Below are 25,654 nucleotides of genomic sequence, written 5' to 3'. Positions count from 1 at the left end.
AGGTGTTGTCGAGTACTTCCCACTTTCTCTTCTATCAGGTTCAGTGTGTTCAGACTGATATTGAGGTCTTTAATCCATTTAGACTTGAGTTTTGAGCATGGTGATAGATATGGATCTATTTTCATTCTTCTACAGGCTGACATCCAGTTTTGCCAGCACCATTTGTTAAAGATGCTCTCTTTCTTCCATTGTATACTTTTAGCTCCTTTATCAAAAATCAGGTGTTCATAGGTTTGTGGGTTAAAGCTAGGGTCTTCTATTCGATTCCATTGGTCGACTTCTCTGTTTCTATGCCAATACCAAGCTGTTTTCAATACTGTAGCTCTGTAATAGAGTTTGAAGTCAGGGATGGTAATGCCTCCCGACAATCCTTTATTGTATAAGATTGTTTTGGCTATCCTGGGTTTTTTGTTTTTCCATATAAAGTTGATTATTGTCTTTTCCAGATCTGTGAAGAATTTTGATGGGATTTTGATGGGGATTGCGTTGAATCTATAGATTGCTTTTGGTAGAATTGCCATTTTTACTATGTTGATCCTCCCAATCCAAGAGCAAGGGAGATCCTTCCATTTTCTGGTGTCCTCATCGATTTCTTTCTTCAACGACTTAAAGTTCTTGTCAAATAGATCTTTCACATCCTTGGTTAGAGTTACCCCAAGATATTTTATGCTATTTGTGGCTATCGTTAAAGGTGATGCTTCTCTGATTTCCCTCTCTGCTTCCTTATCCTTTGTGTATAGGAAGGCAACTGATTTTTTGGAGTTGATCTTGTATCCTGCCACATTCCCAAAGGTGTTTATCAGCTGTAGGAGTTCTTTGGTAGAGTTTTTTGGGTCGCTTATGTATACTATCATAACATCTGTAAATAACGAAAGCTTAACTTCTTCCTTTCCAATACGAATCCCCTTGATCCCCTTATGTTATCTTATTGCTATTGCTAGAACTTCAAGCACTATATTGAAGAGGTATGGAGAGAGTGGACATCCTTGTCGTGTTCCTGATTTTAGTGGGATGGCTTTGAGTTTTTTTCCGTTTAATTTAATGTTGGCTGTCGGCTTGCTGTAGATAGTTTTTATTATATTTAGGTATGATCCTTTTATCCCTAATCTCTCCAAGACCTTCATCATAAAGGGGTGTTGAATTTTGTCGAATGCTTTTTCAGCATTTATTGAAATGATCATATGGTTGTTTTCTTTCAGTTTATTTATATGGTGGATTACATTGATAGATTTTCGTATGTTGAACCAGCCCTGCATCTCCGGGATGAAGCCTACTTGATCATAATGGATAATTTTTCTGATGTGTTCTTGGATTCGGTTTGCCAGTATTTTATTGAGGAGTTTTGCATCAATGTTAATGAGTGAGATAGGCCTGTAATTCTCTTTCTTGGTTGGGTCTTTGTGTGGTTTTGGAGTCAGGGTAATTGTAACTTCCTAAAAGGAATTTGGTAATGACTCTTCTGTTTCTATATTGTGAAATACATTAAGAAGTATAGGTATTAGCTCGTCTTGGAAGGTCTGGTAGAATTCTGCATTGAAGCCATCTGGTCCTGGGCTTTTTTTGGAAGGGAGATTTTTGATAACTGTTTCTAATTCTTCGCGACTAACCGGTCTATTTAGATCGTTCACCTGTTCTTGGTTTAGCTTTGGTATATGGTACTTATCTTAAAAAATGTCCATTTCTTTTGCATTTTCCAGTTTTGTGGCATACAGGTTTTTGTAGTAAGATCTAATGATTCTCTGAATTTCCTCTGTGTCTGTGGTTATGTCCCCCTTTTCATTTCTGATCTTATTTATTTGCGTGTTCTCTCTCTGTCGTTTAATTAGTTTAGATAGGGGTTTGTCGATCTTGTTGATTTTCTCCAAGAACCAGCTTTTTGTTTCATTGATTCTTTGGACTATTTTCTGTGTTTCTATTTTGTTGATTTCTGCCCTCAGTTTGATTATTTCCAGTCTTCTACTCCTCCTGGACACGTCTGCTCCTTTTTTTTCTAGAGCTTTCAGGTGTGCTGTGAAGTCCCCAATGTATGCTTTCTGCGTTTTCTTTAAGTGGGCACTTAGTGCTATGAACTTTCCTCTTAGCACTGCTTTCATCGTGTCCCATTGGTTTGAGTATGTTGTCTCTTTATTTTCATTATATTCCAGGAAGACTTTAATTTCTTTCTTAATTTCTTCCTTGACCCAAGTGTGGTTCAGTAGTTGACTGTTCAGTTTCCATGAGTTTGTTGGCTTTCTGGGGGTAGCATTGTTGTTGCCTTCTAAATTTAATCCGTGGTGATCTGATAAGACACAGGTGGACACTGATATTTTTTTGTATCTGTGGAGGTTTCCTTTGTTTCCGAGTATGTGGTCAATTTTCGAGAAGGTTCCAAGAGCTGCAGAGAAGAAGGTATATTCTTTCCTATTTGGGTGGAATATTCTATAGATGTCTGTTAAGTCCATTTGCTTCATTGCCTCCAACAATTCTCTTAATTCTCTATTAGGTTTCTGTCTGATTGACCTGTCCATTGGTGAGAGAGGTGTGTTGAAGTCTCCTACTACTAGTGTGTGTAGTTTAATGTCTGCCTTAAGTTCTAGTAATATTTCTTTTACATACGTGGGTGCTTTTATATTAGGAGCGTAGATATTCAGGATTGAGACTTCATCCTGATGAATTGTTCCTGTTATGAGTATAAAGTGTCCATCTCGATCTCTTCTGATTGATTTTAGTTTGAAGTCCGTTTTGTTAGAAATTAGTATGGCCACACCTGCTTTTTTTTTTTTTTTGGACCATTTGCTTGAAAAACCTTTTCCCAACCCTTTACTCTAAGTAGATGCCCGTCTTTGTGGTTGAGATGTGTTTCTTGCAAACAGCAGAATTTGGATCCTGTTTTCATATCCAATCTCTTAGCCTGTGCCTTTTTATAGGTGAATTGAGCCCATTAATATTAAGTGATATTAATGGCCAGTGGTTGTTTGCTCCAGTTATTCTTATTGTTTTTTGGTAGTAGAGTTTGTGTGACTCCCTTCTTTGAGTTGTGCTAGTGAAGGTTCGCTAGATACCTGAGTCATTGTAGGCAGTGTTAGCCATGTTGGATTCCTTGGGTTGTGATTTTCCTTCTATTACTTTCTGCAGGGCTGGATTTGTGGCTATGTATTGTTTAAATTTGTTCTTATCCTGGAATGTCTTGTTTTCTCCATTGATAGTGAACGATAGCTTGGCTGGGTATAGTAGTTTGGGTTTGCATCCGTGGTCTCTTAGTTTCTGCAGTACCTCTATCCAAGACCTTCTGGCTTTCATGGTTTCCATAGAGAAGTCAGGTGTAAGTCTGATCGGTTTACCTTTATAAGTTACTTGCCCTTTTTCCTTTGCAGCTCTTAATATTCTTTCTTTAATCTGTATATTTTGTGTTTTGATTATTATATGGCGAGGGGATGTTTTTCTTTGGTCCAGTCTGTTTGGTGTTCTGTATGCTTCTTGAATATTCAAAGGAATTTCATTCTTTAGGTTGGGAAAGTTTTCTTCCATAATTTTGTTAAAAATATTTTCTGTGCCTTTGAGTTGTGACTCTTCTCCTTCTTGTATCCCTATTATTCTTAGGTTTGGTCTTTTTATTGTGTCCCATAATTCCTGAATGTTTTGTGATGAGAATTTGTTGACTTTGCTGTTTTCTTTGATCAGTGCATTTATTTTCTCTATGGTGTCCTCAGAATCTGAGATTCTTTCTTCTATCTCTTGTATTCTATTGATTATGCTTGATTCTGTAGTCTCTGCTCGTTGACCTAGATTTTCCATATCCAGCTGGTCCTCAGTTTGTGTTTTCTTCCTTGCTTCCATTTCAGTTTTCAATTCTTGAACTGTTTCCATTACTTGTTTGATCGTTTTTAATTGGTTTCCCAGGGTATCATTCACATATTTACTCATTTCTTCAAACTTTTTGTTATACTTCTCATCCATTTCTATAAGGGCTTTTTTTACATGTTGTTTAAGGGACTCTATTGCTTTCATAAAGTCAATTTTTTCCACTTCTTCTGTGTTAGGGTGTTCAATCCTTCTAATGTAAGATCATTGGGTTCTGGTGTTTTCATGTTGTTTTTCAGATTGTTAGGTGAATTCCTTCCTTGGCGCCTGCCCATCTCCTCCTATCGATGCTATCTAATGAGTCTTTTAAAGCAGGATCAGGTTTCCCTGCTGGGCCAGGGGCCTCGCTTACAAGATGCCCTCGCTCCGTTTCCTGTCTCCCACCGCGGGCCAACGTCCTTCTCACCACTCAGAAGGGTCTCCAGGAACAGGGCCAGGCTCCCCGTTCGCCAGGGATCCCACCAACAAAAGACCCACCACTCTGTGGGCCAGCCACCAAAACAGAGAAACTCCCGCTGCCCTCTGTCCCGAGCTCCCGACCCAGAGCCCAAACAGGCCAAACTGGGTGATCCCACAGCCCCGAACAAGGGAGGGAGAGTGAAGGGGGCCCCCTGGGCGCAAGCTGGGATGGGCCAGGAAGAGAGAGGTCGCAGCAGAGGAGGTGCAGCACCAGCAGAGGGGACCAGCCCTCACAGACTAACCGAGGGGTCAAGGAGGTCTGGGAATGCCCCCGCTATACTTACAGTGGCCCGCCGTGGGCCAAGAACACTCTCCCCACCCAGGAGTGTCTTCAGGGACAGGCCAGTGGATCTCGCCAATAAAAGGCCTCCCAATCTGCAGGTTAAGAACCAAGAAACCTACTTGTTTTAATTGTAGTGGGACGATCTGCTCAGTGTGGGCCTCACTGTTTCATGCTTGGAGTATCCCACATCCACCAGTCTCCGCCGCGTCTGTGTGCCGGTCTGTCTCCACTGCTTCTGCACGCCGGTCTGTCTCCGCTGCGTCTGGTCTGTCTCCGCTGCGTCTGGTCTGTCTCTGCCCAGCGCGTGCATAGGCCCGCCGGTCTAGCTACGTGTTGTTTAAATTTGTTTTTGTCCTGGAAAATTTTGTTTTCTCCATTTATAGTAAATGAAAGCTTGGCTGGGTATAATAGTCTGGGCTTGCATCCATGGTCTCTTAGTTTCTGCAATACATCTATCCAGGACCTTCTGGCTTTCATGGTTTCCATAGAGAGTGTCAGGTGTAAGTCTGATAGGTTTTCCTTTATAAGTAACTTCATCTTTTTCCTTTGCAGCTCTTAATATTCTTTCTTTATTCTGTATATTTTGTGTTTTGATTATTATATGACGAGGAGATGGGTTTTTTTTTTTGATCCAGTCTATTCGGTGTTCTGTATGCTTCTTCGAACTTCAAAGGAATATCTTTCTTAAGGTTGGAAAAGTTTTTTTCTATAATTTCATTAAATAAATTTTCTGGACCATTGAGCTGTACTTCTCCTTCTTCTATCCCTATTATTCTTTGGTTTGGTCTTTTTATTGTGTCCCAGATTTCCTGAATGTTTTGTGATGAGAATTTGTTGGTTTTGCTGTTTTCTTTTATCAGTGTGTTTATATTCTCTATGGTATCTTCAGTGTCTGAGATTCTTTCTTCTATCTCTTGTAATCTGTTGGTAGTACTTGTCTCTGTAGTTCCTGTTCATTTATCCAAATTTTCCATCTCCATCCTTCCCTCAGTTTGTGTTTTCTTCATTACTTCCATTTCATTCTTCAAATCTTGAACCGTTTCCCTTACCTGTTTGATTGCTTTTTCTTGTTTCTCTTGGTTTTCTTGGGTATCTTTGAGAGATTTATTTATTTCCTCTACCTTTTTGTTTGTAATCTCTAATTGATTATGGCAGTTTTTCATCTCCTGTTTAAGGTCCTCTCTTATTTTCATATAATTCACTTTTGAGTCGAATTCTTCTAATTCTTCTGGAATAGGGTATACAATTCTTCTTATTTCGGGATTCCTGGATTCTGGTGATGTCACGTTGCCTTTCAGGTTGTTGGAGGAATTCTTGCATTGGTGCCTGCCCATCTCTTCCTTCAAATGGAGCCAGGAGAGGCCTGGTGTCTTGGTCCAGTCTTGCTGTGACTAACTCCCTGGGTGTATGTCCTCAGTGTAGGGTCAGGAACCATTCCCTTCCAGGTGGACTCCTCAAAACCAAAACATGGACGACTGGCAGTCCAACGACCCGTGGACAAAAGGGTGAATGTGGGGGGTAGGGAGGGGTCGAGTAGAACACAGGCGACCCTGCAGCACAAGCTGGAGGTGCCTGTGCTCCCTTTTGGGGGTTCTTGAGGCCTACCCGATAGGCAGGCACTCACCACTCTGAGTGGGTCCCTAGTGTAGGAGCAGGAAGCTGTTCCTCAGCAAAGGACCTTGCAGACAAGCCAGGATTGGGGGTGGGGGCATGTGTAGGAAAGAAAGCCCCACAACAGGAGCTGGGGGAGGGGGTTTTGTGCTCTCTTCCGGGACAGTCTGCCCCTGGATAGCACACACTCACCCATCCAGATGGAACTTCTCAGCACCTACACAGGGACACCTGGTAGCCCAATGAGCCAGGGACCAAGGGAAGAAGGAGGCAGGTAGGGCAGGTCCAGGAGAGCACAGCAGACCCTGCAGACCCAGCAGCAGGGGCCTGTGCTCCCTCGCGGGGACCTTGAGGCCTGCCTGCTAGTCAGGCACTCACTGCTCTGGGTGGGTAGCCTTAGTGTAGGAGCAGAAAGCTCCTGTAGTAATTCTTGAACATCTATGTTCATTGTTGCTCTATTCACAATAGCCATGAAATGCAAGCATCCTCAATGCCAATCAACTGATGAATGGATATTGTAACTGTGGTACATGTAAACAACTGAATTTTATTTGGCAGCAAATACAAATATAATTATACAATCTGCATGTAATAGATAGAGTTGGAATTACCACCTGAATGAGGTAACCCAGACACAATAAGACAAAGTCAAATGCTTTCTCTCATATGCAGATGCTAGTTTTGAATCTTCAGGTGTCTCTACTTGTCTGGAGTACACATATTAGCCAGGAAACTACTAAGGTGCAAAGGAGAGGGGATTTCACTAGCAGGGAAATAGAACACATGTGGTATAAAGAGGGGAATGGAAATACTGGAGCAGGAAGGGTTAAGTAGCAAGTGATGGGGAACAGACCAGAGGGAGTGTGTGAAGGAATTACTAACTCTAAGACCTTGGAGAAAGCTTATGGAAATGTGCTCCTATAGAAGCTTCTTAAATACATACACTTATAAAGCACTATTGCTGGGGGAGAATGCCTCTCCCAAAGATCATGAACCATTAAGCAAAAAGACAAGTGCTAGGTAGGAGTTAACTGTCTTAAGTTGTTTGCAAATCTTTGTCCCTATACACACAAACATGACCAGCTCTTCCTTTGCTCTTGGTTACCCTCCAAAATCTGATGGCAGCACCAGTTTAGTGGGAACATCACATAGTTGAGTCACAGGACATGGAGTAATTAAGCTGTGACTGACATGGAAATTTCATTCATACCTGCAGCATCCACAGTAATGAAAAGGTTTATACACATTAATAAATAATGTAATAAACTGTCTAACACACCAAAATTCCTGAAACCTACAATTATGACTGGCAGGAAAACATATGCCCACTGATGACATATCTTTATACTGGCATGAATATTATGGGAGTAACCCACAACATTCTTCTCAGATTTAAGTCCAGCTCCACTAGGCAGATACCATGCCCCATTAACCTAAGAAACTGAGGTTAGTTGTGTCATTTGTCCTAAATGAGAGCCTAATAATATTATTATGCTAAATAGACAAATATGTTACCTACCTGCTCAGTTCTTACCTTTAAATGGGAATTTCACTGCATACTTCCCTCATACCTTCTCAGGGAGGCTTCATTTTCCAACAGATGATGTTTAATACATAAACCTGTAAGTAGTCACCAACCAGATAATGAGAGATTGTGGAGTACCCAGCTCTACATGGGACACATTTATCATGTATTCTCTTCCCTCAAAACTCAGAAGAGAGGGTAGAACTTTCTAAGAGCCAAAGATAGTGCAGGACTGGGTTGAAATTGTTTGTTCATTAAATGACATGAACTGACTGAACAGGACCATCAGGAAATGAATACAAATTCCCCGCATTAATGGGAGAGAGGATCATGAATACTGCTCCTGCCTAAGGAGCCATTGGCAGTTTGTAGCTGCTTGGGGTAGGAAAATTGATTTTCTTCAGGATGTGAGCACTGAGAGGATTCCCATTCTCCAACAGAAGGCCTCACTCCCATGTATATGCTGGTAATGCAGAGCTCCCTCTATGGGAATTTACAGAGAATGCACTTGAATTTAGGTGGAGAAAGTGTCAGGAAGGATAAGGGAAGAAGTGGTGAGGGAGGTGGTGTGGATTTCATGAAAACACATTCTATGCATGTAAGATATTTTCAAATAATGAAGACATACATACTTTTATAAATGTAGTGGAGAAAATTTGAAGCAAGTTTAAAAATAAAAAAGAAGTTGAGGGTTATCAGAAAGGGATCTCCCTCTCCTCAGTATTTGCAGACTTCCTGCTGCACAATGGAGGGAGTTCAGTTAACAGTGTGAACTCTTCTATTTCCTCTGGCTTATGTTGTTCCTGTGATTTTGTTGAATGAGGGTCTGATATCCACCAGCCTGTGTTAATAGAAGCCATTTTCCTTCTTTGAACATCAGAGCTCCGTAGCCACATTGAGCTGTGAATTCTAAGGGCTGGCTAGACTCTGTCACTCTTTGGGACCACTCCAGACCATACTGCTCTTGTTGCTGTATAATCAGAGAGTGTCTCTACAGTGACATAAAACTGGAAAACCTCTTTATCATGAGAACAGTACACATGTTGAAAACCTGTTGGTTGTAAACCATCAGGCAGGAGGATGCTGGGTGGATCTCAGACACACCACAGTAACTCTCAGGCTTCACTACAATGATCAACAGATTCACAGATCTACATTTTTACCAGTCCTGTGGGCTAAGGTTCAGAGGTTCCATTCAAACTCCAGCATAATTCTCTAATAAGAAGCTTGGTTTGTGGTTGCCCATGGCTGGACTCTCTTTCTTATGTCCTTCCTAGACTACATGATATGCTGCCTGATCCTCTAGTGCATAGTATTCCTGCACTGCTGTTCTCTAAAAAGCCATGATCTGTGCTTTCTGTCATTCAGAATTTGTAGCAGACTAAATACAGTATCCACAACCGGTGGGGTTTCCTTAATGTCAATTGCTATATTGCTAAATCTTTAAAATTTTTGTATATTGAAATTTTTATATAATTACTTTTCCTTTTTTACTAAAAATGTTTGCAGACAATATATTTTGATCATTTTTTCCTCTACAACACCTCCACATTTAAAATATAATTCTCTTATTTCCTCCTCTTTGCCTTCCTCCAATTCTATCTTGTCTCCCAGGGCCATTTCCTCTCAAATTCATTTTTTTATAATTATTGTTATTTAGAAAAATTCACACATATAAATAAATAAGTATGCATATATAACCAACTGAATCAATTGTTTGGTGTATAGTATTATTTTGTGTCATTGAAAAAACCTCAGTTCTGAACTCAAATGGAAAAAGAAAGAATTTATTCTAGAATCAAATTAGTGTGATCATGGCCAGTGAACACAGATTTAGATGACCCAAGATCCATGTTCCCTTGAGTGGACAGTTTCATGAAGATTTCATAGTAAAATATAAAGCAAGTTGTAAATAAAGTATATTAGTGAGTACGTCAGCCAGGAGGTCTGAGGCAAGTTAAGAAAAACCTACAAGCCCAAGATGGCATCTGATGTCATTTTTAGCTTTTAGGTTGTTGGAAGCCAGTGCTCTGCTAAGTTACTAGATTTCAAGGGAACTTTACTCATTAGTTATAGGAGATTAACTCACCTCCAGAATAGTCCATAAATGGCTGTTTATGGTGATGCAATTAGCCTGGAGTAAGGTAATGAGCTTCTAGATCTGCAAAATTCCAACATCTCCGCATCACTGAAGTTGATATCAGCCAGTCTCTGTAGACACAGATCTTTCCAGGAGTTCTCATGTATGCATTTATACATATGAATACATTTATACACCTCTTATTCATATGCACACATGTATACATTTATACACATGTGTACATTTCTACTGTTAAACACTCAGTATTGAATAATCCCCATGGAAGACAGAGTTCTCCCTCTCTCAATAGTGACACTCATCAGTTATGAACAACAGATTCTCTCTTAACATAGCATCTAGCTATAGAACTCAAAATCACATAGTATAAACAAATGTCATATATTTTCTGCTGCCAACAGATCTCTAGGTAGAATCTCTCCTTTAAGAGAACTCAATGGAGGCATGATTTCTCTTACTTGCCTCCAGTAGGGCTAACCAGGCTCTCATTTAACCCAGGTTTTGAAAGTACATTCTAGGAACCCCTCTCCAATGACCCAATGCCAAAGTGAGAGAGACAATTTAGCCCACCTTCCTACTTCCAAAGTTTCCTTTCCTCTAATTATGAGTGTTTTTACTACCCTCATGAATTTGGGAGCTTTTCCTCTTTTTCATATTCTATTTTTACTTATTATTTTACTTACTTTGTTTCTTTCACTGGCAGGAGACTCTACTCACTGCAAGTTTAGAGAATAATTTTTCTTTGTTTACTAGTTTCTGAAACTTCATAAACATTTCTCTTTTATTTTATGTGCAATTGTTTTGTCTACGTGTGTGTGTGCGTGTGTGTGTTTAACATTTGTACCTAGTGCCTGCAGAGGCCAGAAGAGGAGATGAATCACCAGAAAACAGGTGTTGCAAACTATTGTCACTCAAAGAGTGGCTGCTGTAATCTGAATCAGAATACTACACAAGAGCAGCAAGTAATTCCAGAAACAAATTATTGAAACATAATTCAAATACCAAGAACTTCATTAGCCATGCCCTGATATTCCTGAACTATCAGCAGCTCATTCATGCAAGTTTTACATGTAAGAAGAGAAATCAGGACTTCCTATTCCTGAGTTTGCTAAGGAGTTTCTGAGAATAATGACCTGACTGTGCTCATCATTCTGCCCCTCCTGTTTAGGGAAAGATGGAAGAACTATCAATATTTGCTGACCTTATACTTTGCTATTGAGGAGATCAATAAAGATGCCCACCTGCTTCCCAATGTGACCTTGGGTTTCCACCTCTACAACGCTTTTGACTATCACTACAGAACCTTAGAAGGACCTCTGATGTGGCTGTCTGGAAGGAATGAGTTTGTCCCTAACTACAAATGCAAAACTCAACACAAAGCTCTTGCGATCATTGCAGGAGTCAGGCCTGAATTTTCTGCTGCAATTGGAACACTTTTAGAACTCTACAAATATCCACAAGTAAGTTAATAATGTTCTGGTGACTACACTCACATACCGCGATCTGATGTAGGAAGGTCATTTGTCTATCTGTTGCTTTCATTGGTTAATTAATAAAGAAACTGCTTGGCCTGATAGGTCAGAACATAGATGGGTGGAGTAGAGAGAACAGAATGCTGAGAAGAAGGGAAGTGAGGGCAGACACGATGGAGCCAGCTGCCAAGTCAGACATGCTGAATCTTTCTTGGTAAGCCACCACCCTGTGGTACTACACAGATTATTAGAAATTGGTTAGTCAATATGTGAGAATTAGTCAAGAAGAGGATAGATATAATGGGCCAGGCAGTGTTTAAAAGAATATATTTTGTATGTTGTTATTTCTGGTGTAAAGCTAGCTGTGCGGGAGCCGGGCAGGATAAAAAGCAGGCCAGCTCGCCCCATCACTACAGCGACCATTAGGCATCACTGCAAACAGAAAAACCTTAGATGAAGACCATGCTCAGGAATAATCAAGATTAGAACATCAGACAGTGCAACAATGATTATTATCACTCAGTTAAAAATTGACAAGTGTATTGGATCATGATATAAGAAAAAAATTATATACATGATAATTTTCATTTTTCTCAGATACTTGCATTTCATATTAGTTGCTCAGTGATGACTCATCAGATCTATCATTAGGGAAGGAGAAGGCAACAAAACTTGCTGATATTCCCCTAGATCTTCATGCCTCTCTCTTTTCTAAATGCTATGTTCCTCAAACTAGAGGTTCTAGTACAGATGCTGATATGTAGTCAGAGTACAGCACTTGTTAACGCTTCTGCAGTCTTTCTCTACAACAGATGCTCCGTTCCATTGTTATTGGAACAATAGAAATCTATTGTACCTTTCAAATCTGTCATGAAAAGAATATCTGTCACTTTATAGGTGCTTCAGAACTCTTAGTAACTTTGGAGCCCATAGTACTTGAAAGTGACCATAGTCCATCACATGATGAGAGAGAGAAGCTAATCTTAAAAAGACACTCTCTTCACCAATCTTCAGTTCTCTGATCCTCTTCTGTGAATAATAAACTCATTTCCTCTCTAAGGGTGATAACTCCAAATACCTAGAAACTCAGAATCACTATTTTGTTTCCTTCATCAGGTCTCATATGGAACTTTTGATTCTGCACTAACTGGCAAAGATACATTTCCATCTCTTTATCAGATGTCTACAAAAGACACAGCTCTAATCCAAGGGGTGATCTCTTTATTGCTGCACTTTGACTGGAAGTGGGTGGGGCTCTTTGTGGCTGATGACCTAAAAGGTAAGGAGTTCATCTCTGGCCTGAAAGCAGAGATGGCATTAGAAGATATCTGCGTAGCTTTTACAATAAAATTCCCAGCTAATTGGAAGTTTCAGCTAGTATCTGAGGTTGAGTTGCCAAAGTTAAATCAAGATACAAAAATAAATGTGCATGTATACTATGGTGATATGAATGACCTAGTGCTTTTCTGCCTCAAAAATGGAATCATGTCAAACAGAAGGAAGGTGTGGATCATGACAAAACTACAATTATTTTACTTAGATTCTGCATTATATGTGTTCAATGGTTATTTGGACATTTTTGGAGGAAGCTTCTCATTTTCAAAAAATAAAATTATCCCTGGCTTTAAGAACTTTATCGAAGCACTTACGCCCTCCCAGTACCCAGAAGATCTTTACTTCTATAAATTCTGGATTGACATGTTTTATTGCACACTTCCTCCCGTACTTTGTGGAAATTATATACCCTGCCCACCAAATATATCCCTAGAGACTAAACAAAAAGAAAAGGTTGTGATGATAACTTCTGAACCCAGGGTTTCCATATGGAATGCAGTGCATGCAGTAGCCCATGCCCTTCATAAAATGCTTTTGAGTAAAACAGAAATAGCACCTCACAAAGCGGCAAACAAGGACAGGCTTCTACCTTGGCAGGTAAGCCTAACACACAACCAAGGGACACATATTATTAGTACATAATTCACAGTATTCAAACACATAACACATTTTCACCTTATTATTAAAAGAGTAAGGAGGTTGAGCATGAAAGTGTAAAGGGGTTCTTTCACAGTGGGTGTGTATGTGTCTGTAAATATGGTGCTTGCTTTGGGAAATGGTTGATTTTCTTGCAAGACATTAATTCTGTACATATTTCAGCAAATGGTTTCCTAGTATGATCTGAAATTCTTTAAAATATCCAAAAGCAATTAATGTCAAAATTTGTAAATTCAATAATCAAATTTATACATTTTCATGGAATATTTCTGGTGCCACCATGTAGAGATATAGTGACCATATTTAATCCAAGACCGAAGGGTTAAACTTTTTAAAAAGTAAAAATAGCCTCCCATTGACAAAAAAGTAACTGATGAAGAAATTGCTTTTAATACTTTATTTACTCTGTTATTAAAATTATTTATTTATTTTTGGAAAAACAGTCTTTTCTAATTTTACATGAAAATACCAGTTCCCACTCCCTGCCCTCTTCTCACTCCCCTACCTTCCCCACCACCCATCTACTCCTCAGAGAGGGTAAGACTTCCCATGGGGAGTCAACAGAGTCTAGCACATCGCTTTGAGGCATAATCAAGGCCCTCGCACTATGCCTTGGATGAGCAAGGTATCCCTCCAAAGAGAATAGGTTCCAAAAAGTCAGTACAAGCAGTAGGGGTAAATCCTGGTTCCACTACCAGGGGCCCCACATTCTACCACAGCCATGCAACTGTCAACCACATTAAGAGGGCCTAGTTTGGTCCTATGCTGGTTCCCCACTGTCAGAATAGATTCAGTGAGTTCCCATTCTCTCAGGTAAGCTGTTTCAGTGGGTAGCCCCATCATGGTCTTGACCCCTTTGATCATGTTATTGTTCCACCCTCTCTGCAAATGAACTCTGGGAGCTCAGCTCAGTACTTCATTATGGATTTCTGCATCTGCTTCTATCAGTTGCTGGATGAAGGTTCTATGATGACAGTTAAGGTAGTAATCAATCTGATTACAGGGGAAGGCCAGGTCAGACACCCTCTTTACTATTGCTTAGAGTCTTAGGTGGGGGCATCATTGTGGACTCCTGGAAATTTCTCTGCTGCCAGGTTTCTTGATAGTCCCACCTCAATCAAGACAGCTATTTCCTTGCTCTCCTCTCTATCTTTCCCCCATCTCATCTATCCCATTCCCTCAAGCTCTTCTCCCCCTCCCATTCTCCCCTCTTCCTCCCTTTTTACCCTCCTTTTCCCCACACCCCCACTCTCCTAATTTTCTCAGGTGATCTTGTCTATTTTCCCTTCCCAGGGGGATATAATATATGTATGTGTATGTTTCTCTTAGGGTTCTTATTGATACCTAGCTTCTCTAAGGTGGTGAACTATAGGCTCATTATCTTTTGATTCACTTATGAGTGAGTACATACTTGTAGTAAAAGGAAGCAGCAGGCCATTTCCACCAGCCGGCTCCCAGCTGCCTAACTTTACCCAAAATAATTACACGGAAACTGTATTCATTTAAACACTGCCTGCCCATTATATCTAGCCTCTTTTTGGCTCTTACGTATTAGTTTAACCCATCTTTATTAATGTCTATTGCCACTTGACTGTGGCTTACCAGCATGAATCTAACCAGCATCCATCTTGAAGAGGAGAGCCATGGCATCTGCCTGACTCTGCTTTCTTTCTCCCAGCATTCTGTTAGGTCTACTCCACCTATCTAAATTCTGTCCTATCAAAAAGCCAAGGCACTTTCTTTATTTGACCAATGAAAGCAACACATAGAAAGACGACCCTCCTACACCACATACTGTGCTCGTTATTCTGAGTCTGAGCTACCTCACTCAGGATTGATTTTTTTCTAGTGCCATCCATTTGCATGAAAATTTCAAGATGTCTTTTTTTCCACTGAGTAGTACTCCATTGTTTAAATGTGTTACATTTTCTTTATCAGTTCTCTGGTTGACCCCTCAGGTTCAGAACCTGAAAAATCTAGGTTGTTTCCAGGTTCTGGCTATTACAAGTAATGTTACTATAAGCATGGTTGAGCAAATATCCTTGTAATATAATTGAGCAATAGGAGTGCTGTTGCTGGGTATTGAAGTAGGTTGATTCCCAATTTTCTAAAAAATCACCAAGTTGTTGTATGACTTTGCATTCTGACTATCAATGGAGGAGTATTCCCTTTAGTCCACATCCTCTCCAGCATAAGCTTCATGGTGTTATTGATCTTAGCCATTCTGACTAGTGTAAGATGGTATCTCAGAATTGTTTGATTTGCATTTCACTGATGGCTGAGGGTGTTCATTAGTTTCTTTGGTGTCTGTTGGTCATCGAAGATTCTTCTGTTGAGAATTCTCTGTTGGTTCTATACCCCATTTTTAATTGGATTATTTGGTATTTTGATGTTTTGTTTCTTGAGTTCTTTATATTTTGGAGATCAGTCCTCTATCAGATGTGTGGTTGTTGAAGATCTTTTCCCATTCTGTAGACTGAAGATTTGTCTTATTGATATTGCCCTTTTCCTTAGAGAAAGTTCTCAGTTTTAGAAGGTCCTGTTAATTTATTGTTGCTCTCAGTGTCTGTGCTGGTGAAGTTATATTTAGGAAGTGGTATCTTGTGCCCATGCATTTAGGCTACATCTCACTTTCTCTTCTATGAGATTTAGTGTGACTGGATTTAAATTGAGGTCTTTAATCCATTTTGACTTAAGTTTTGTACATGGAGAGAGAGATGGATCTATTTGCATTCTTCTACATGGTGACATACAGTTATGCCAAGACCATTTGTTGAAAATGCTTTCTCTTTTCCATTGTATAATTTTAGCTTCTTTGTCAAAAATCAAGTGTTCATAGTAGTGTGGATTAATAGAGGGCCTTGATTCAATTCCATTGGTCCACCTGTCTCTTTTTATGTCAAAAGCAAACTATTTTCATTACTGTAGCTTTATAATAGAGCTTGATGTCAGAGATGGTGATGCCTCTGGAAGTTCCTTTCTTATATAGGGTTGTTTTGGTAGTTTGGGGGTTTTTTTTTGTTGTTGTTGTTGTTTTCCATATGAAGTTGAGTATTGTTCTTTTGAAGTTTATGAATAATTATGTTGGGATTTTATTGGGGAATGTATTCAATCTATAAATTGCTTTTGATAGGATTGCCATTTTATTGTCTTAATACCACCTATTCAAATGCAGGAGAGATCTTTTATTTTCTGATATCCTCTTTAATTTCTTTCTTCAAAGACTTAAATTTCTTGTTGTACATGTCTTTAACTTCTTTCCTTAGTGTTACTTCAAGATATTTTATGTTATTTGTGGCTATCGTAAATGGTGATGTTTCTCTGATTCTTTCTTAGCACACTTATCATTTGTATACATGAGGGCTATTGACTCTTTTGAGTTGATCTTGTACCCTGCCAAATTGCTGAAGGTGTTTATCAGCTGTAGGAGTAACCTTATAAAATTTTTGGGGTCACCTATGCATACTATCTTGTCAACTGCAAATAACCAATATTTAACTTCCTCCTTTTCAATTTATATGCCCCTGATCTCCTTTTGTTACCTTATTGGTCTTACTAGAACTTCAAGTGCTATATTGAATAAATATGGAGAGAATAGATAACCTTGTCCCTGATTCTAGTGGAATCTCTTTGTGTTTCTCTCCATTTAATTTGATGTTGGCTGTTGGATTGCTGTATATTATTTTGTTATATTTAGATATGTTCCCTGAATCTCTCATTTCTCCAAAACCTTGAAGGGATGTTGGATTTTGTTGAATGCTTATTCAGTCTCTAATGAGATGACCATATCATTTTTCTTTTTCAGTTTATTTATATGGTGGATTATATTGATAGATTTTCACTTATTGAACCATCCCTGCATCTCTGGGATAAAGTCAACTTAATCATGGTGGAGGAATTTTTTATGATGTGCTCTTGAATTCATTTTGCCAGTATTTTTTGAACATTTTGCATCAATGTTCATGAGGGCAATTGGTCTGTACTTCTCTTTCTTAGTTGAGTCTTTGTATAGTTTGTGTATCCGAGTAATTGTGGTTTCATAAAAAGAATTTGACAATGATCCTTCTGTTTCTATTATGTGGAACAATTTGAGGAGTATAGGTATTATCTATTCTTTGAAGGTATGGATTAATACTGTGCTGAAGCCCTCGAGTCCTGGGGATGTTTTGGTTGGGAGAATTTGATAACTGCTTCTATTTCCTTACAAGTAAAAGGTCTATTTAAATTGTTCAGCTGGTCTTGATTTAATTTTTATAAATGATATTTATCCAGAAAATTGTCCATTTCTTTTACATTTTCCAATTTTGTAGAGTACAGGTTTTCAAAGTATGACCTAATGATTGTCTGGATTTCCTCAATGTTTGCTGTTTTGTCCTCCTTTTCATTTATGATTTTGTTAATTTGGATGTTCTCTTTCTGTCTTTTGATTAGTTTGGATAAGGATGTCTATATTGTTGATATTCTCAAAAAGTCAGCCCTTTGTTTCATTCTTTATATTGTTTTCTTTGTTTCTATTTTACTGATTTCAGCCCTCAATTTGATTATTTCCTGTCATCTACTCCTCCTTAGTGAATCTGTTTCTTTTTGTTCTGTAGTTTTCAGGTGTGCTGTTAAGTTGATAGTGTGAGATTTCTCCACTTTCTTTATGTAGACACTCAGAGCTATAAACTTTGCTCTTAGCATTGCTTTAATAGTGTCCCATTGGTTTGGATATGTCATACACTCATTTTTAATGAATTCTAGGAAGTCTTTAATTTCTTTATTTGTTTCTTGACCCATAGGTGATCAAATTTAGTATTGCTCAATGTCCATGAGTTTGTCGGTTTTCTATAATTAGCATTATTGAGTTCTAACTTTAAGTCATGGTGATCCAGTAAGATACAAGGGGTTATTCCAAATTTTTGTATTTGTTGAGGTTTGTTTTGTTACTGAATATGTGGCCAGTTTTAGAGAAGGTTCTATGAGGTGCTGAAAAGAAGGTATATTCTTATGTGTTTGGGTGAAAAGTTCAGTAGATGTCTGTTATGTTCATTTGAGTCATGACATCTGTTAGTTCTCTTATTTCTCTCTTAAGTTTCTGTCTGACTTACCTGTCCACTGATGAGAGTGGAGGTTTGAAGTCTCCTGTTACTACTGTGTGGGGTTTTATGTGTGAATTAAGCGTTAGTAATGTTAATTTTACACATGTGGGTGCTCTTGTAGCATAGATATTCAGAATTGAGACTTCACCTTGATTCATTTTTCCTGATGATGATGAGTATGAAGTGTCCTCCATCTCTTTTTATTGATTTTAATTTGGAGTCTATTTTGTTGCATATTAGAATAGCTACACCTGCTTGTTTCTTAGGTTCATTTGATTGGAAAATATTTTCCCAGCCCTTTTCTCTAAAGTAATATCTGTCTTTGTAGATGAGGTATGCTTATTGTATGTAGCAGAAAAATGGATCCTGTTTGTGTATCCATTCTGTTAGCCTGTGCTTTTTTATAAGTGAGTTGAGTCCTTTGATATTGAGATATTAATGACAAGTGGTTGTTGATTTCTATAATTTTTCTCTTGTAATAATTCTGTGTTTTCCTTCTGTGGGGTTTGATGGTATGAGGTCATATATTGCCTATGTTTTCATGGGTATAGCTATTGTAGTTTTCCTTCTAGTACTTTCTGAAAGGCTGGGTTTATGGATAGACATTGTTTAGATCTGTTTTTGTCATGGAATATTTTGTTTTCTCCATCTATGATGATTCAAAGTTTTGCTGGATACAGTAGCCTGGGCTTGCAACCATGACCTCTGTAAGAAGTTCTTCTCTCTATATATTGTTTTCATTGGTTAAATAAAGAAACTGCCTTGGCCATTTGATAGGGCAGAGCTTAGATAGGTGCAATAGACCAAACTTAATGCTGGGAAGAAGGGCAGACAGGCAGATGCCATAAATCTCCTGCCTGAGATGGACGTATGTTAGAATCTTGCCAGTAAGCTGCAGTCATGTGGTGATACACAGATTTAATAGAGATGGGTCAATCAAGATGTGAGAGTTAGCCAATAAGAGGCTAGAGCTAATGGGCCAGGCATTGATTTAATTAATACAATTTCTATGTGATTATTTCAGGGGTTAAGCTAGCTGGGTGGCCAGGACGGAAAGCAGGCCCGCTCCTTCCACTACAGACCTCTTAGTGTCTGGAGCAAGCACAGCTGTCCAGGATCTTCTTGCTTTCAGGATTTCCATTAAAAAGTCAAGTGTGTAATTCTGATAGGTCTGCCTTTATACGTTACTTGACCTTTTCCCCTTACACCTCTTAATATTCTTTCTTTATTCTTATATTTAAATATTTTTATTATTGTATGGTGAGGGGACTTTTTTGTCCAGTCTATTTGATGTTCTGTAAGCTCTTTGAACCTTCATAGGTATTTCATACTTCATGTTGCGAAAGTTTTCTTCTATGATTTTGTTGAATATTTTTCTGTGCTTTTAAGCTAGAATTCCTCTCCTTCTTCTACCCTAATATTCTTAGGTTTGATCTTTTCATGGTGTCCTAGATTTCTGGGATGCTTTGGGTAAAGAATTTGTTGGATTTAGCATTTTCTTTAACCAATGAATCTATTTCCTCTATTGTATCTTCAACTTCTGACATTCTCTCTTCCATTTCTTATATTTTGTTGGTTATGCTTTCACCTGTAGCTCCTATTCCTTACCCAGATTTTCCATTTCCAGAATTCCCTTGCTTGTGATTCTTTATTGCCTCTTTTTCAGTTTCCAAGTCTTGAACTGTTTGAACTATTTGCTTCACCTGTTTGGTTTTTCTTGAGTTTCTTTAAGAAATTTATTGATGCCAGGCGGTGGTGGCGCACGCCTTTAATCCCAGCACTTGGGAGGCAGAGGCAGGCGGATCTCTGTGAGTTCGAGACCAGCCTGGTCTACAAGGGCTAGTTCCAGGACAGACTCCAAAGCCACAGAGAAACCCTGTCTCGAAAAACCAAAAAAAAAAAAAAAAAGAAATTTATTGATTTCTTCCAATTCAATTTTTGTTTGTCTTTTCCTCCATTTCTTTGAGAAAATTTTTCATTTCCTCTTTAAGTTATTATTTTCATAAAATTATATTTAAGGTTGTTCTCTTCTACATCTCCTGTGTTAGGATGTTCAGGTCTTCCTGTTGTATGACCACTGGCTTCTAGTGTTACCATGTTGCTTTTTAGGTTGTTAAATGTATTTTTACATTGGAAACTACCCATCTCTTCCTTGAATTGGTGTTGGCAGTGTCTTTCCCTCTTTCTACAATCCTTGCAGTTGGTATATGTGTCTCAGGGATCCTCTCTTAGACCGATTGTTGCAATTGCTGTCTGTGTCCTAGGGAGCCACTCTTGGTCTGCTCTGTGCAGTCACTTTCTGTGTCTCATGGAACCACTGAGGTCTCTGGGCATGGGGAGTATAGGAGTGGAATGGGACTTGTAGCTTACAGGGTCTGATTAACAGGGGTTGGAGCAGCCTATCTACAGGATATTTGCCTTCAGACAGGTAAGTTTAGTGGAGGCAGATAGAGAAAAGGCCTGGAGTTTTGCCCCAGGGCTAGGGTCTAAAGACTGGGATATCCAGTTGGGGAGTTGGTTACTTACCTCTCAGTCTGCTCTGTGCAGTTGCAATCTGTGCCTTACAGAGCTGATGAGATCACTTGGGATGGGTGGGTTTGGGAGCAGAGTGGGACTTGCAGCTTACTGGGTGTGATCAATGCACTGGGTGGAGCAGTCTACCTGCAGGAGACTTGCCTTCTGTCCAGCTAGTGAAGCTCCAGTTTATTTACTCTTAAATGAGATTTTTAAAAAAGATGAAACTTGAGACTGTGCTCCCATTATTAAAGGTTAGAACACAGATGGTGCTCACACATAGACTGAATCTCCATCTATTAGTGGTAAATGGATATGTTTGTGTTTTTTTTTTTTTTTTTGGTTTTTCGAGACAGGGTTTCTCTGTGGTTTTGGAGCCTGTCCTGGAACTAGCTCTTGTAGACCAGGCTGGTCTCGAACTCACAGATATCCGCCTGCCTCTGCCTCCTGAGTGCTGGGATTAAAGGCGTGCGCCACCACTGCCCGGCGTATGTTTGTGTTTTAAACCAATTCAATAAACCAGTCTTATAAACTTGTAATCACTTATACTTTTGAGCATTCACCTTCAAATAGGTTATCATCAAGAAGGTTGTTGACCAAGTCAAATAACTTTTCATTCAGTCAAAGATAAATAAGTAAAAACTTAACTCTGAATGTTTTCTCTATTATGTAGTTTTTACTATTATGGAAAACAATAATATTTGACATAGACTTTGAAATAGCTGTGAACATGGCTTCCACAGATATGCTATTAGTTAAGTTAGTATGTCTCTTGTACATATAACTAAATACCTATAAAACAGGTCTTTATATCACAAGCTGCTAATTAGTTAACACAACAGTGAATCTCAGAATTGAAGTATTAACCCATTGTATTAATTTAAATATGTAATTAAATGATTACATAGAAGGATGGATCAGCAGTTAGGAGCACTTGATCCTCTTGCAGAGGAAACGAGTTTAGTTGTTCATACACACCTGGTGGCTCACAACCATGTGTAAGTTCCATTCTAAGGAATGTGACACACGTAGAAATCATACATGCAGTTTGTGTATATGCATACATATAGACAGTACACCGAAATGAGAAGAACACATATCTAGGAGCCAGAGATGGCTCCACTGTTAGGCATACTTGCTGCTCTTTAGAAGCCCCAGGTTCAGTTCCAAATATCCACAAAGCAGCTTACAGCTGTCTGTAACTCTGCTTATAGGGAATTCAGCACCATCTTCTATCCTTCAACAAAAACTTACACACAAAATTAAAATGAATTAATCTAAAAATAAATCTTTTCAAATTCTAATTAAAGCACCGAATATTTGGATTTTAATTTGCATCCAATAAGGTTCACACCAAATTTAAAAGGCAAATTATGTGATTCAAACTAAATAAAGAAAGAATGGAGGCAGTTAGTGGGTCTCTTTACCATTTCCTAAAGCAGAAATGACACACAAAATTGCTGCATGTTTTATATACATTTTTATGAATTAGGAGATTTGTGTGAACTCCTGCTAATATTATAAGGTTAAGATACTCTGTATATCTACATGTATTACTATCTACTTAGCTAACTATACATATATATGTTCATTGTGTGCTATAAAAATATAAATATCTTAATACCTGTACACCCAAATACATAGTGTTGCTTACATTTTTACCTCATTTTCACTCAAAAACATGTATGTTTTCTAATTGGAAACACGGGGCCTTGCTTCCACTAAGAACATGCTTCCAACTATACTTTCACCCCTTAGATGCCATTTCTATTTACATTCAGCTACTCCTACTTTTGTTTCATGAGTAGCAAAGTTCATCTCACTGAAACAACTTGGGAGACAATAATTCAAATGAAGCCTTTTAAAAAAGAAATCCAGAATAGGGGGAGAGAATTAGAATAATTCTTAGGAACCATCTGTGAGAAACTTTTATGCACCACTCTTATCCAAATGATGTCTCTCCCCAGCTTCATCCATTCCTGAGGAAAATTCAATTTACAAGCACTGATGGAGACCAAATATGCTTTGATGAAAATAAGAATCATGTGGAAAAATATGATATATACAATATTATGATACATGCTAATCATTATACATTTCTAATTAAAGTAGGAGAGTTTGTCTCCAAGAGTCCACAAGATCAAGGCTTGTTCATCAATGAAGTTATGATCAAATGGCCAAGAAACTTCAATCAGGTCTGACAAAATTTCAACCTTTAATATGCTGAAAAATATCTACAAAGAGTTCTGTGAATTGTACAGTATCTCTTTGAAATTTTCAAATAATTCCTTTTTATAATTTATTTTATTTTTTAAAAAAGAAAACAAACTATCTTTTTTATTTTACATACCAATCCCAGTTCCCACTTCCTCACCTCCTCCCATTTCCATCACCTATCCCTACACACCACCCCCATGCACTCCTAAGAAAGAGTAAGACTCATTGTTTTTGGTAAGGTCCAAGGCCCTCCCTACTATACCTAGGCCTAGCAAGGTATCCATCCAAAGAAAATAGGTTCCCAAAAAGCAGTACAAGCAGTAGGAATAAATCATAGTGCCACTGGCAGTGGCCCTGCAGTCTGCCCATCCATACAACTGTCATTGTTGTATGAGGGTGAGGGGGGAAGGGACAGTGGAAGAGGAGAAAGAGGAGAGAAGGGGATCAACTTGGGGGAACAGGATAGATGAGATGGAGGAAGGATAGAGATGAGAGCATGGAAAAAGAGTCTAGATTGGTCCTATGCTTATTCCCTCCCTGTCTGCCTGGAGTTGGTGAGCTCCCATTTCCTCAGGTAAGCTGTTTCAATGAGTGTCACCATCATGGTCTTGACATCTTTTCTCATATTCTCACGCCTTGCACTCTTCAACTGAACTTTGGGAGCTCAGGGCAGTGCTCCACTGCGGGTCTCTGCCTCTGTTTTCATCAGTTGCTGGATGAAGGTTCTATGGTGATATTTAAGGTATTCATCAATCTGACTAGAGGGCAAGGCCAGTTTGGACACCCTCTCCTCTATTGCTTATGGTCTTAGCTGGTGTCATCCTTGTCAATTCCTGGAAATTTCTCTAGAGCCAGGTTTCTTGCTAGCCCCATGGTTGCTCCCTCAATCAAGATATCTCTTTCCTTGCTCTCATCTCTGTCCTTCCTCCATCTCAACTATCTCATTCCCTCAAGTTCTCCTCCTCCTCTCCTCTCCTGCTCTTTCCCCTTGGACCCTTTTTTCTACCCCCATCCACATGCTCCCAATTTTGTCAGGCAATCTTATCTATTTCCCCTTTAGAGGTGGTCTATGTATGTTTTGCCTATGTTATAAGTTCTTAGCTCTGTTGTGAGTTTGTGTGTGAATGTTCATGCATGTGAGTGCATGTGCCTGTGAGGCCACAGTCAGAGTGGATACCATCTGCAATCATTCTCCATTTTATTATAAAAACAACCTCTCTCTCAACTCCTTGCCTGCTGATTTAGCTTTCCTTACTGTCCAGCATGCCACAGGCTGACTTCTTGTCTCCATGACTGTCATATTTGAATAACAGGCATACAGTTTGGCACCTGACTTTTTTATACCTCCATTCTGCATGAACAAATTCAGGACTGCATGCTTATGTGGGAGTCACAGTAAATACAGAGCTATCTCTTTTGTTGTATTTGATGTCTTTAATTTAAAAATAAATCAATCTTTTTAATTTGACATATATATATACATATACATCAACATATGCATATACATATACAAACAGGCAAGAACATATTGTTAGCTAATTCCTGTAAATAGAATTAGGTTGAATTTAAAAAATAAAAAAAAGAATTAGTTTGAATTAAATTTGAACTTGTATGTATTTATTCACATTATAATAATGACTAGATCAGTTGTTTTGGCTATATATATATGATTGTATGTATATTTCCAGTGTATACAAATGCACACAATCATGTGCATACATATACACAATTTATTATACATGCATATTGATGCTCAATGCATTTTTCCATTAAACACAATTCATACTCAAACTATTCCATAGTCCTTATAAAGAAGATGCAAATTATGAATCTTTATATAAATCATCTCTATAACCAATGTTTGTAAACTATCTTATTTGTGTGCTAGGAGTTGACCTCAGGTTTCTCTGCAAGAGTAGTATGCATTCTTAATGGCTGGGCCAGTTCTCCAGCCCCATATACTTGTTAATATGTAGATATTTATGAGACAGAAACTGAGTCAAATTTATGACAAGAAGCATGGCTAAAGGAAAGATAGATATATTTTCTTGTACACACAATTTTCAGAAATATTAACAAACTGATGTTTTGTTAAAAGTATAGTGGTTAATGTAATTAACTTAGAAGTAAATTGGTTTTTAAAAAACAAAATGATTATGTCACTAATGTTTGGAAGAAAAAGCATGGTATTACTCTGAGTGTGTGGAGTCAAGGATGAAACTCACATTAATGAATCATATTTCATTATCTCTGGAACATCAACATGTGATGAAGTCAGGAGAAGCTGTGATCACCCACCAATGGCCAAACTTTCTTTCATGGGACATGTCAATCAGAGTGAATGGTTGTGACTACAAGCTTGGGAAGCTAAAAGGAGAAGTAGATAGGCAAGAGTGACTGGGTTTCTGTCTAACAAGTCAACTGATTTGTAATTCATACAAGGAAGGAGTTTTTGCTTGCTCTTTCACAGGAGGTAATATATGGATTTCAACACATTTCACAAAAGGTAGCAGAAGTTAGTTACAGATTTGTCAGCATAAAGAAACTTTGAACATTTATCAT

The 25,654-nt window shown here is 38.6% G+C and overlaps 1 protein-coding gene across 1 annotated transcript in view; it reads left to right on the top strand.

Moving 5' to 3' along the window:
• The window catches only part of LOC130871344 (vomeronasal type-2 receptor 26-like), a 74,419-nt gene that overhangs the window by 35,673 nt on the left and 13,092 nt on the right, over positions 1-25,654 (top strand). The window contains 3 exon segments of the mRNA XM_057764691.1: positions 10,985-11,276; positions 12,405-13,220; positions 22,843-23,070. Of these exon segments, the coding sequence (XP_057620674.1) occupies positions 10,985-11,276; positions 12,405-13,220; positions 22,843-23,070 (1,336 nt within the window).

Source organism: Chionomys nivalis, chromosome 3 (genome assembly GCF_950005125.1).
Source record: "Chionomys nivalis chromosome 3, mChiNiv1.1, whole genome shotgun sequence".
Lineage (NCBI taxonomy): Eukaryota > Metazoa > Chordata > Mammalia > Rodentia > Cricetidae > Chionomys > Chionomys nivalis.
The sequence above is the reverse complement of the archived record's forward strand: the minus strand, read 5'-3'. Positions and strand labels throughout refer to the sequence as shown.